We start from the raw sequence: 12261 nt of genomic DNA on the forward strand, positions 1-12261 counted from the left end.
TCTGTCGGATTTTTATTTTTGATATCTATATCCGAAATCATATCAATTTAGTGTCGGATATATTCGCTCTGTTCGGATTCGGATTCGGATAAAATTTCGGGTATCCGGATCTACTGACATCCTAGTGGAGATCTTATCGTAGCGAAGAAGCTTCGATAACGGAACTTCTATGATAAAAAAATTAGATCATTGCTGTGCTGGCGCTGAATGTTTGCATGTTTTTTTTTAAAATTTTTTTTTATTTTGGTCTTCAAATTTCTTTTTTTTGGAGGTTAATTTTGTTTGGTTTATAATTTATGAATTTAAAATTATATTTATATTCAAATGTTAAGTTAAATTATATTTTGAATTACATTTTAAAATTTACAGTTAAAATTTTTTTAACTCAAATTTTAATTGTAATTTTGATGGGTCCTAATTTTAAATTTAAATTCTAATATTAAATTCAAATTTGAATTCAGATTCGAATTTTAAATTTGAAGTTGGATTTGAATTCGAGTCTTTGAAAATCCGCTCCACGTAAGGGGAACACAGAGTAGAAGCCAATTTGGACACCCACCTCTCATTCCCCTTCTTCTTTTTTTTTTCTTTTTTTTTTTTTTTTTTGAGGTCAACAACTCTTTTCTCTCTCTCTCTCTCTCTCTCTCTATATATATATATTAAATAAACACAAGCATAAAAAGGAAAAGCAAAAGAAAAAGAACAAACCAAAACAAAACACATGCACCTCGCTAGGTTCCCACGCAACGCGAGCCCACAACACGGATGAAGCGTCCTATCCACTCACCTAAAGCCACGTGTCACAAACATTTCTCATCACACGTGTCATCTTAGCATTGGTCCTTGCTTACAACACGAAACAGCGAAAAATTATGAGACATTGTCGAACTTTGACCAAATTACCCTCGTCAAAATTTTGGTGCGGCGCATTTTAGCAACCACCCTTTCACAAATCACACGCCCATAAATACATACATTGCAATGAGAAGCGTCGAAAGGGGACGCCTTTTGTTTCCGTAACTCTCTCTCTCTCTCTCTCTCTCTCTCTCTCTCTCTTAGAAATTCTCGAGCGAGGAAAATGGCGGAGGCGCCGAGCAAGATCGATTCGATGAGGAAGTGGGTGGTGGAGCACAAGCTTCGAGCTGTTGGTAATTTGATCGGGAATTTTTTTGCGCCCTTTTTTTACGGATTTTTTGGTGGGATTTTAGGGATTTTGAGGTGCGATGTTCTAATTAGGTTTTTGATTTGATTTTTTGGGGGGAAAAACAGGGTGTCTTTGGCTCAGCGGAATCGGGGGTTCGATCGCGTACAATTGGTCTCGGCCTAATATGAAGCCCAGCGTTAAGATCATACACGCAAGGTTTTTCCCCTTTTCCCCCTTTTTTATGTTTAATTCTCATTAATTTGTTATTTTTGTGCAATTTTGATGCCAAATGTATTAGTTTTTTGCGAAATATGCGAGAATTCTGGGTTTTTTTTTTTTTTAGGTTGATGATACGGCCCCAGATCCTATCTGGAAATAAAAGAGAAATTGAAAGAGAAAATTTTAGTTCATTTCCTATGGTACCTAGGGTTTACTAATAAAGATGCAAAAAGGGCGAAAAAAACTTGCTCTTTAACCTAATATCTTAAAAAAACAAAAATAGTGTAAAGAAAATTAATTTTTAATTTACTAACAAGAGTGTGAATTTTTTGTTTTTTTATATTGCATTGCTTAATTAGATTATGTTATGTTATATAAAATTTGCAAATGTTGAAATGTAAACGTCGTGGGATGAGTTGTATTCAGTGGTGGTATCGATCAAGTCATCCTTATGGTCCATTTATGTGCTAACTACTTCATCTTTAGAGAATCGACCTTTCTTATTAGCTAAATTATTTAGAATCACTATATCTTAGAGGCTTTTTCGTCTCGGAGGTGATGAAAATAATGGGGATATTGTCTTTGTTTGGTATCACAATCCTCTTTTGGTTGTTTGCTTTCTCGAGTCTCGTTGTTAAGTTAGAGTGTATTTGTGCTAATCGCTTAAAATTGACACACTAGTAAGTGGTAAGATTTTGAGAAACGGAGGGGGAATATATGGAAATATATAAGTATCCTCCTCGGCGTCAAGCAAAACCTTTGACTATCTATGTTTGTAATTCCATTTTCAGGTCAAAAATAGTGTTAACTTGAACTATTTAGGACTGTTGGCACATTGCCGACTTACAGCTCTAGGATCCACCTTTATATTGTCCTTACATTTTTTTTTTAACATATGAAATCCGAAGATCTTCAGTATCTAGATAAATAACTAGAACTTTGTGTGACCATAGCCCCTGACTGACAAGCGAGTTCAGAGTTTAGGCGAAACTTGATTCCTTTTGTGTTAATGGCTTAGAAAGTTGGAAGTTTAGAGGTTGGGGCATGTTTGGTTCATGATTGGAATAGGAATGGAAAATGAAATTGGATTGCTTTGGAATGGAAAATGAAACGACGAATCATCCAAAAATGTTTGGTTCATTATTCAAATGGAAATTGGAATGAGACTCAACAATTTTGAGAGAGAGTTTTGATTAAGAGAGATGAAGGGAGAGGGGGGAGGTGTTTATGGGAGAGGATTTTGGTTAATTTACTTTGGAATGGGTCAATCCGGGAGGTCAAAACCGGATTGGGCCATAAATGGATTTGGTCATTCCCACCCCAAAGTGAAACAGGAATCGGAATCCGATTCCTGTAAGACAAACAACAGTTATCGGAATCGACGAATCCCATTCCGATTCCGTAGTCTAAATAGGTGAACCAAACATGCTCTTAATGATCTGGAGAATTGTTAATAACTTTATCATCCTGAAGGTTAGCACCAAGTACCAGATTTCTAGTTACGAAGGCTGAAATAGCAGGAAATGTTGGAAATGACGTCAGTTTGCTGCCCTTTCATAATTTGAAGCGTTACCTCTGATCTTCCATTTCTTTTAACATATTCCAATTCTTTCAATTCTTAGTGCATTCAAACCTTTTTTTTATACGTATTTTTCTTGCTTTAAAGGTAATAGGCCTTACTTTTTTGTTTTCTAATATATGTATGTTATGTCTTGCAGGTTGCACGCACAGGCTTTAACACTGGCTGCCTTAGCTGGTGCAGCAGTGGTCGAATACTTTGACCATCATTCGACCTCCGAGCCGAAGGTGGACAAATATGCAAACCAATTCCTTGCGCACTCACAGAAAGATTGAAATCATTTGAGGCTGCTTCTTTCAACCTACATCGAACTTTTGGTTCTTACGCAATCATACATGATACTTAGTGGAGGATTTTTTTTATTTTTTTTCCTCTTTTTGTTTACCATGAGATCTCGAGAAGTTGTTTTCCATAAGTGTGCTGTCGAAAAGGATCTCCTCCTGCTAATTACATGTCAGGCGTAACAATATATTGCTATAGAGGGGAAAAAACCTAAATTTGTTGAATAATCCGAGTAATAAGTTGGAGAGGGTGTTGGCGAACATGTTACATATTTTCATGATGGATGCCTTTTCTGTGTTTTTTCCTCTCCTTATGTATGGTTTCATCTGACTTGTTCTGACAATCCGTGCGAAGCAATATGCTCTCAATGTTTGTAGCCGGCAATAGTTCGACGAAAACTTAAGCTGAAGTTAGTGATTAGCATACATTTCTTGTGTTTGTTGAGGTGTGAATGAAAGAATGTCCGTGTGTCGGCTTCGTAACGAAGTGCTTCTGTTAGTCTCCTGAGGAAAATGATTTTCCTTTTCGGTACGGTATTTGATAGCAGGCATGCATGTAACATTTCTGAGAGGGAAGCTGATTTTCTGAGCCATCTTGAGGATGCTTGATATTGAATAAAGCAATCTGTTGAACTCTTTCAGGAACTAATGCATGTTTTATGAACAGAATTTAGCTTTATTTTAAGCCTTGAATTTTAAAGTTTCGACTCGCTACGAACTTTTGAAAGTGTTTTATTTACTATTATCAAGCTCCGGCCTTCATCCCGTATCATATTTTAATTCAAACCATCCATGGAGTTGCTCTAAGAAAAGATTAAAGTAAAGAAACTCCAATTGTTTGCAGAGTTGAATGTCCAACTTAAAAGTTTGATGACCAAAGTGAAATTTGACTAGAAGTTCAGGGACTAGTAGTGCAATTTACCTGAATAGAACATTAACCGGATAAAAACCATCCAATTGATTTAAGTGAAATCACAGAACATTCCAAAAGCTGATCGAAATTCATTTGCAATTACAACAACAGAAGCCATTTGTTTGTGATAATCATTTACCACCCCCCCCCCGGTAATGATCCGATTTCGTATGCAGAAAATCAGGTAACATGCAATCACTCTTCCATGGCGTCGCCACCCTCGATTGCTTTTATCTTCGGCTTTAGTTGAATGATCTTGCTAGATAGTACCTCTACAACCAAAACAAAACGAAAAAATTGAATAAAATTTTGAAAAGTCGGCGCGGAATCTTCTTGTTTATATATATAAATAAAGCCTCACCAGTATGCCCCTTGCCAAAGCTGTAGCCCTTTGAACTGACATAGGTCCTAGGGTTCGGCAACTGGTAGTTTCTCAAGTACTCTGTGTTACCCTAACAACATTAACCAGTGACAATGAACAAAATAAGTGAATCGAACGTTAACGGTAAAAATTGAAAACCAACCACCCCCTGTTAAGTATTACGATTCCACTTTGCCCTGCAATCGATACTTCAACCACTTGAACTACAATTTTTCAGGGGTTTTAGCGTTCCAAAAGTGTATCTTTGAGGATGGGAAGGGGCAGTGTGTGAAATTGCAATGTTTAAATAGAAGTTTCCTGCACCTTTAGTCGAAATTCATATACTGCAGTTAAGGTAACATACTTTGGTAATTACACAGACGTCGACGTTGCTTCCGCTACCCAAATCATTGAAAATGCCCGAGCAAATTGCCTCGCTCACAATTTGTATCCCCTCATCTCTCTGCATCAGAAAATTGTCATCCATTAAAACTAATCAATCCAGAGTTACAATTTACAAGACCGTTGTTAACCCCGAACATTGAACAAAGAACAACTCGCAAACAATTAACCAAGTTATTAAAATCCATCTTCTATTTAATTTAATCCATCATAGTTAATAAGAATAAGATAAAAATGACGGTGATGACAGTAGTTACAATTTTGCTTTATACGTAAATTTACTTACAGTTAGTCCCTCTCTGTATTTGGATTCAAAGACGGCCATAGCAGCAAGAGAACCCGAACCCATTGTGGCGAAAGGGAGAGTGTCGGTTGATCCATGGGGGTAAACCTATGTACGACAAACTTCAGTCTATGGTTTTAAAAGCGGGGAAATTATAGCCTGGACCTAGTCCACCATGTCAGCCATGGGCCACCACCGAGAAGCCCTCCGCCCCATCTTTACATCTTGATTCGAAAATTTTCGTTAAAAAGTGAGATTGGATGGATTGGGAGTACGAGACGGGCTGGAAGGCATCTCTACATTTGGCATAAATGAAGAAAATCAATAATAATCGAAGATTAACAAGCAACAGTATACTCACTGTGTGCAGATGTGGTCCGGTAACATCAACTCCACCGAGAACCAATGCAGCACTTACATGACCTTGGTAACTAGCAGCAAATTTCAATAATTCAATCATTTATAAGTGTGAGTATAATACTAAATGAAGCACTAGTTGAGTATTGAAAGAAAACTTTTGGGAAAAAGAAATAAATATTTACCCGAAAAGGTGTGATTTCAAAAGCGTAAGCGCGGTGATAACCCTTGATTCTCGACCTGTTGCATAACGGTGCAGCTGCAGCTGGGAACTCACCATATCTGGGAAAAAAAATAAAACTAATACGTAAAAATGTAACATATTTGGAAAGGCACATTTTATGATGTCTAGAAAAGGAGCCTTCTTCAGTGATGAAGTCGTGGCAAGTTCTTACTCCCTACCAGTAACAGCCTCGGTATCAGCAGCAGTTCCTGCTCCGCAGCAATAAATATTTGGTGCCATATAATGAATTTTCTCGCAATTCTTATCAGCAACTATAGGCCCCTCAGTTGCTCTTGTATCTGCCCCAAGAATAACGCCATCCTAAGGAAACAAAAAAAGAGACATTTAGGAAAATAAATAGAAGATTTTTAATACGTCAGTTTTTCACAACAGCATATAATAGGTCAAATTATTATATATTATCTAGCCGGTAATCCTATGCTCGCTTCCACGGAGTAGATAGGAGTAGGATGCAAGGTGAAGTGATTGGGTCCTTTAGAAGATGAGTGGAGCACACCATCCTGTGATTTGTGTAGATCTCTTGAGGATATAATTCTCACCATCTAGTTTCTACTCTGATCAACTCCTAAGAATGGGTATAGCCGCATAGCATAACTCATTAGCCAACAGGACCAATGAAGTTATTGCGACCTTTCCGCATCCAGTTACACTTAAAAAGTAAGAGAAAATGTTACATGTACACTTCATACTTTCTTGATGAAGGAGACTTACAAAGGACAATTATCAACTTATTTCGAAAATGAATCCAATCTAAGTGGCTTAAAAAGGAAAAAGTACCATCTCCAATATTACTGTGGAGCAACAAAACACTTTAAGAGGATACCGTGGTTGATAAGAAAAAGAAATGAGCAGATATAGCCATAAGGCATAACAATTACATCGACACGATATAGAGTACTCTTTACCGCAACACTCTGACTGGTGGACAATACATCAGAAAGAATTATATCTTAACGAATTTACTCTATCAAAGCCAATAATCTTGTTATATTACCAAGTATCTCATATCAATCCAAATAAAACATGTATACGAAATAATACTTCAACCCTTAAGGTGAAGAAGGGTGCAAAGAATTCTCTTACTTCGTCATCAATCAAATAACTACTCATTGCCAAGCATTCAATTTTACCGACAATTTGTCACCATTCACTTTGTTTTTTCTCTTTTTCTCGTAGATGAATTGATCTCTTCTATGAATTAGCCAGCTTGTATATCTTTAAAAAGTGATTTGAATTATGGGAAGATAGATAAACCAAAATTTTCACTAATATTTCTTGCGGCTCGACTATAGTATTTCTTACTGCCGAAAAGCAACCAAATATGCAAGTACGCCTGATATATAATCAAGCATGGACGTTAAGATGCAAAATTCAGTCACATGCGCCACTGATGGCAAATTTGCACATAAAAAATTCACAGTAAGTTACTTATTATTAATAGTATGTTACTCATAAATGGCGAAAGGTATGCTTAATGGAAAAGTAATTGACTTGACTGCTCAAACATCACTAACAGAGACACTGAATGCAGCGACTTTTCTCTCTTTTTCAACCGATATTAGAAAATCTTGAGTGGGTCCTATCTGTTCATAGAAAAGGAAAAAAAAGGCAGAAAAATAGTACCTGGAAAACTAAGCCAACAATAGTTGTTCCTGTTTTTCTGAAAGATGGGAGCTGGATGCCTTTTTTCAGTAACATTTCATTTCTGCGGCACAAATCAAAGCTAAATCCACCTTTTGTTGGAATATCAAGTGATCTAGCCATGCTGCAGAGAGAAATTATCAAACTCAGAAGACCAAAGAGACGTCACATCAATGCCCAAGCAATCACAAAATGAACTCATTATCAAGTAAGATCTATCTGATATGCAGCATCCAACATTGGAATGTTAATACACGGTAACAAGTAGATAAATGGAAGTCTGATAGAACTACTAGATAAGCTTGTACAGCAACAGTGATAACCCGCTAGAAACAAAGCAGACAGCTGGGTTGCTTTTTTTTCCCCTTGCAGGATATAGAATGTTTGTTTTTTCCTCATTAACTACAGACTAACAGAGAAATATATATTTTCATTAGTACTGTTCTTACATGCAATTAAACCTATAATGAATTTTCCCTCCCATGGTTATGCTACATTACGTTTTTGTGGCTTGCAATATACAAAATGACGAGATTGTCAGCATTCAGCTAGAGCTAGGGCAGTAGGACGTAAGGGTTTTATGGATTCTTGTCATTCTTCAGGTATGCGAATCCCATGGTAATGTAAGCAACGATTTAAGTGTTGTGTTGTGTCAAAAACTTGCCGGCACGGTACAACACAGTGCGTGCCAGATTGTGCCGATGGGTGCTGGTCACAAAAAATACATGTGTGCCGACACATAATTGCATGAAATACTTATTTTCTTTAACAACAAAATATTCTAATTGCTTATTATGTATCTTTATCAAGTCTTTGGAGCTTTATTGAGAAAATTACTTATTAATTTAAAGAAAAGAGAGTTTTGGGCCTTTGCATGGGTGCTGTATCATGTTAATATCTTGTCGACGCGATATGACGCAGTAGATACGGCCTATGCTGATAGGCACTTAAATCTTTGAATGTAAGATGCCTACTAATTGAGAATCTCGAATGATTTTATCACTTCCTATAAAGACCCATATGTCCATCCAACACAAGTTGTCAACTGCCGCTCTCTCATTATTTTATCGAAAATATATAGCATTCCTGGAGTATTAAAACTCTATAAAACAAATGGCCCCTTAATGTTCAAAAAAATATTACCATGCAATGCAAGAAAAGTTTAAATTACCCAATCTTAGCATTTAAAAATTTAACACGCAATGCCATAAATCTTTTAAATTTTTAACTATATACTGTAATATAATCAGCGTATTTCTACTAATTCCTTAAAAGTAGAACATATTAACGATTTTCCCTTGAAAGCCGGTATATCCAAAACTAACATTAGAGCATTGTTCAAAGTCTTCAATAACAAAATAAAATGGTAGATCCCTGCTCAATTTTCCCAAAATTTTCTTTTGTCGGTTGCAATGGAAGGTACTAAAAATCTACAACCTGTTGTGTTTCTACTCATGTCAATGATTGCAGTAAAACTAATTATTGATTACAACTAATAAAAAGGGAGACTACTTTGGAAAACTAAAACTATTCATCAACTCTACTACTGTTGCTTGGAACAAGGAAAAGCTTTTACGGCATTTGAAGAATATAGAGATATGAGAATAACAAAAACTTCGAATACTACTAAGAGTTGGTGACCAAATTTCAATTTCAAAGGAGAAAAGCTAGAATTCGATACGTGTAATAATCACCAAAACCACTAACTTCTTCGTAATTACAATTCAACTGACTACTGTTTACTTGGTGCAAGAATACCAACCAACTTTTTTCTCCCATTTTACTCACCGAAAAGCTTAATACGGAACAAAGAAAAATCATTAATCGTCTAATATTACTAAAAGTTTCAATTGACACAAACAACTAAACTCCACCAATAAGGTTTATATTGGTACCAGAAAACCTCATCACAGGTATTGCTGAGGTAGGGAGCATTTGGATCGACATAACTGTAGTTTGGCTGAAAATTAAGTTTTGGTGAGAGAAAAAAATATAGGTCTCGCCATCAACTAGTATAATGCCTTGGGATTACAGATAGATGGTGTCGATCGAGAAGGATATTGATGGGGACAAGCAAAAAGCATTTCGACCTCGGCTTCGCCGCGACGTGTTGGGAGCTATGGAAAGAACGGAATAGAAGAATTTTTTACGATCGCTTTGAAGACTGCGGGAAACTAGGCCAAAGAATCTGCTGGACCACCACGCTATGGGAGTCTGCACTAACAAGCTAGCTTCCTTTCTCTTTGCAACGACCTCTTCTGAATCGGGGGACGAGTATTATTTTGGGTTAAGGGACGAGTAATTTTGTTAGGATAGTTCTTTGACAAAGTACTCCCCTGTTTTTTGTGATCAGGTTGGGGCTTTGGACCTGTGTAATCTCGCCTATGTACCTATTTACACTTTCAAATAGGGTATATCCCTGTTTAATCAAAAAAACTAGTATAATGCCGAGGAGATTCCCTGTCTAGTTGTAGGCTTTTTTTTTTGTCTTAAGTTCTTAACGAAAGATGACTTCACAACTATGGTTAAATACTTAAATATTAGGGGCTATTTGGTTCCTCAGAAAAGTGTGGAAAAAAGTTTCCAAAAAAAAGTTTTCCACGGAAAACCTCTTTTCCGATCTTCCGTCTGTTTGGTTCCAAGAAAAAGTAGCTTTTTCTAGAACGAATTTTTTCAAATTTCATGGAAAACTTGCGTTTTTATTTTACTACATAAAAATTCGGAAAACGAAAACACAAGTTTTCCATGAAATTTGAAATTTTTTTTTTCAGAAAAGTTACTTTTCCTTGGAACCAAACAGACGGAAGACTGACCGGAAAAGAGGTTTTCCCTTGGAACCAAAATTTTTTTTGGAAAACTATTTTCCACACTTTTCGGAGGAACCAAACAGCCCCTTTAAGTTTGGCGGGAGTGAAATATCGGTCTTGTCATCGACTAGTACAATGTTGGGAAGATTCTCACTGTCTAGTCGTAAGCTAGATTTTAGGTCTTCTTACGAAAGATGACTTCAGAGTTCAGACCATTTCAAGGGAAATTTTTTTTCGAGAATTTAAGCTCGCCGCTACCTACCGGATTTTCTCGGTGTCTTCATTATGGGTGCCAAAACTAAAACTAATGTCTCTACTCTTACTTAATAAACTTGATTTACGGTCGAATCGCAGCTTCATCAATCCAAACACCTCCTTAGGGATCTAAGATGATTGCTGGGTTCTTGTTTCTCACCAAATCAACTTTGTGGATCATCATCATCATATGAAATATTAACGTTAGTGGGTTTCATCATAAAATCATATCAAATCAAAAACCCTAAATCTATCAAATTCTTACGAATAAGAAAGGAACAAATTGGGAAAAAAAAAACAAAAAACAAAACCTGGCTTCGATTTAGTTCGACGATCCGCTTCCAAATTGAAAGGAATCGCTAACGCGATCTTTTGATGGAGAGAAAGAGTTTTTAATTTGATTTATATTTGAAGGAGAAGGCCGTGCCTTTTCCTATATGTGTCTTACGGAGCAAGGAAAATGCATTGGAAGATAAAAATGCATGAAGACACCCTCTACTATATGTCGTTCTGGAATAGCTCCCTCAACTGTTTATTGTTTAATTGAGGGTTTTTTTACATTTAACCCTCTCAAAATCTTTCTTTTACAAATAGCTCTAGTAAATTTATATTTGCATATATGACGCTCTCTTCGTCACGCTGGTATTTTTAAATTAAATATAAATACTGTGATTGAATCATTGTATTTATATCCACACTCTAGTCATTTTTTTTAACTTAGAGATAATAAAAAATAAAAAAAGAAATAAGGTAATTCAATCACTATATTTAAGTACGGTAATAAAATCACCGCGTTCAACTTAAAAATACTATCTAGGCATTTGCAAATATAAATATAAATTTGTTAGGGTCATTTGTAAAATAAAAAATTTTGAAAGGGCTAAATACAAAAAAAAGCCATCTAATTGACTCTCAGTTTTAATTTAGTTTAATTTGATATTGAGATTTATTTAACGTTGTTAGGTAAATTAGAGTTAAGAAAAAATATATAGAGATATGCTTCTGTGTTCTCCGGTGGGATCACAAAAAATATATCTAATCGACTCACCACAATATGCGGAACACAATATTATGTATGGAAACAAACCGAGTATTAAATATATTTTAAGAAATAAAATTAGATCAACTAAAAGTTAGTAACTAATAATAGAGTTATCAAATTAGATAATTTTTTTTATTTAATTAAATTATAAAAATATTGAAAGGTCTCAATCTTAAAAAAAAAAAAAGAAAAAGAAAAGAAGAGGGGTTAATTCAGAATTGGCTACAGTTGCTCAAGTTGAGAGGTTCTCCGTACATTAGTTATGTACTTTTAACTAGTCTAATTTTTCACTAAAAAAAGAATTAAAAATATTAAATTTAGTGAAACCGTGAATGAATTTGATAAAACTTTTTAATGTTCGGACAAAATGACCTCAATTAGAAAAAAAAACAAATGTTGAGTAGCTATTTCAAAATTTATGCAGTTGCCATCGTACAATTTTACATAAATATATGACTAAAATATATAAAAACTTTATATATATATATTTATTTATTTTAAAATTTACTTTTAAAATTTAAAAAAATATTTTTAGAAATTTGGTATTAATGAAAAAGACGTAAGAAACAACATAATAAAAAATTATTTTTTATATATTTTTATTATTTTTAATTATTTTTAGTATAAATTATAAAAAATAATGGAATAGCAATGGTTGCTTAATGAATGTGGCTAAATATATCACCTTATAAAATTCTGAATAAGATAAAAGATTTTTTTTTATTTTTTTTTG

General features: G+C 35.0%; 2 protein-coding genes across 2 annotated transcripts; one reads left to right on the top strand and one right to left on the bottom strand.

Annotated features, from left to right (window-relative positions):
* On the top strand, positions 986-3537 carry LOC109719070. The gene is made up of 3 exons (XM_020245588.1): positions 986-1148; positions 1270-1360; positions 3082-3537. Exons 1-3 carry the CDS (start codon positions 1079-1081, stop codon positions 3215-3217), a joined length of 297 nt encoding a protein of 98 aa, XP_020101177.1. The 5' UTR covers positions 986-1078; the 3' UTR covers positions 3218-3537.
* LOC109719836 (proteasome subunit beta type-7-A-like) lies at positions 4296-10947 on the bottom strand. Its single transcript, XM_020246665.1, has 9 exons — positions 10798-10947; positions 7407-7548; positions 5942-6083; positions 5725-5821; positions 5544-5613; positions 5186-5290; positions 4862-4960; positions 4498-4588; positions 4296-4408 (listed from the first exon to the last, which is right to left on the bottom strand). The coding sequence occupies exons 2-9, from the start codon at positions 7545-7547 to the stop codon at positions 4332-4334; spliced, it is 822 nt and encodes a 273-aa protein (XP_020102254.1). The 5' UTR covers position 7548; positions 10798-10947; the 3' UTR covers positions 4296-4331.

This window comes from Ananas comosus, linkage group 13, assembly GCF_001540865.1.
Source record: "Ananas comosus cultivar F153 linkage group 13, ASM154086v1, whole genome shotgun sequence".
NCBI classification, from domain to species: domain Eukaryota; kingdom Viridiplantae; phylum Streptophyta; class Magnoliopsida; order Poales; family Bromeliaceae; genus Ananas; species Ananas comosus.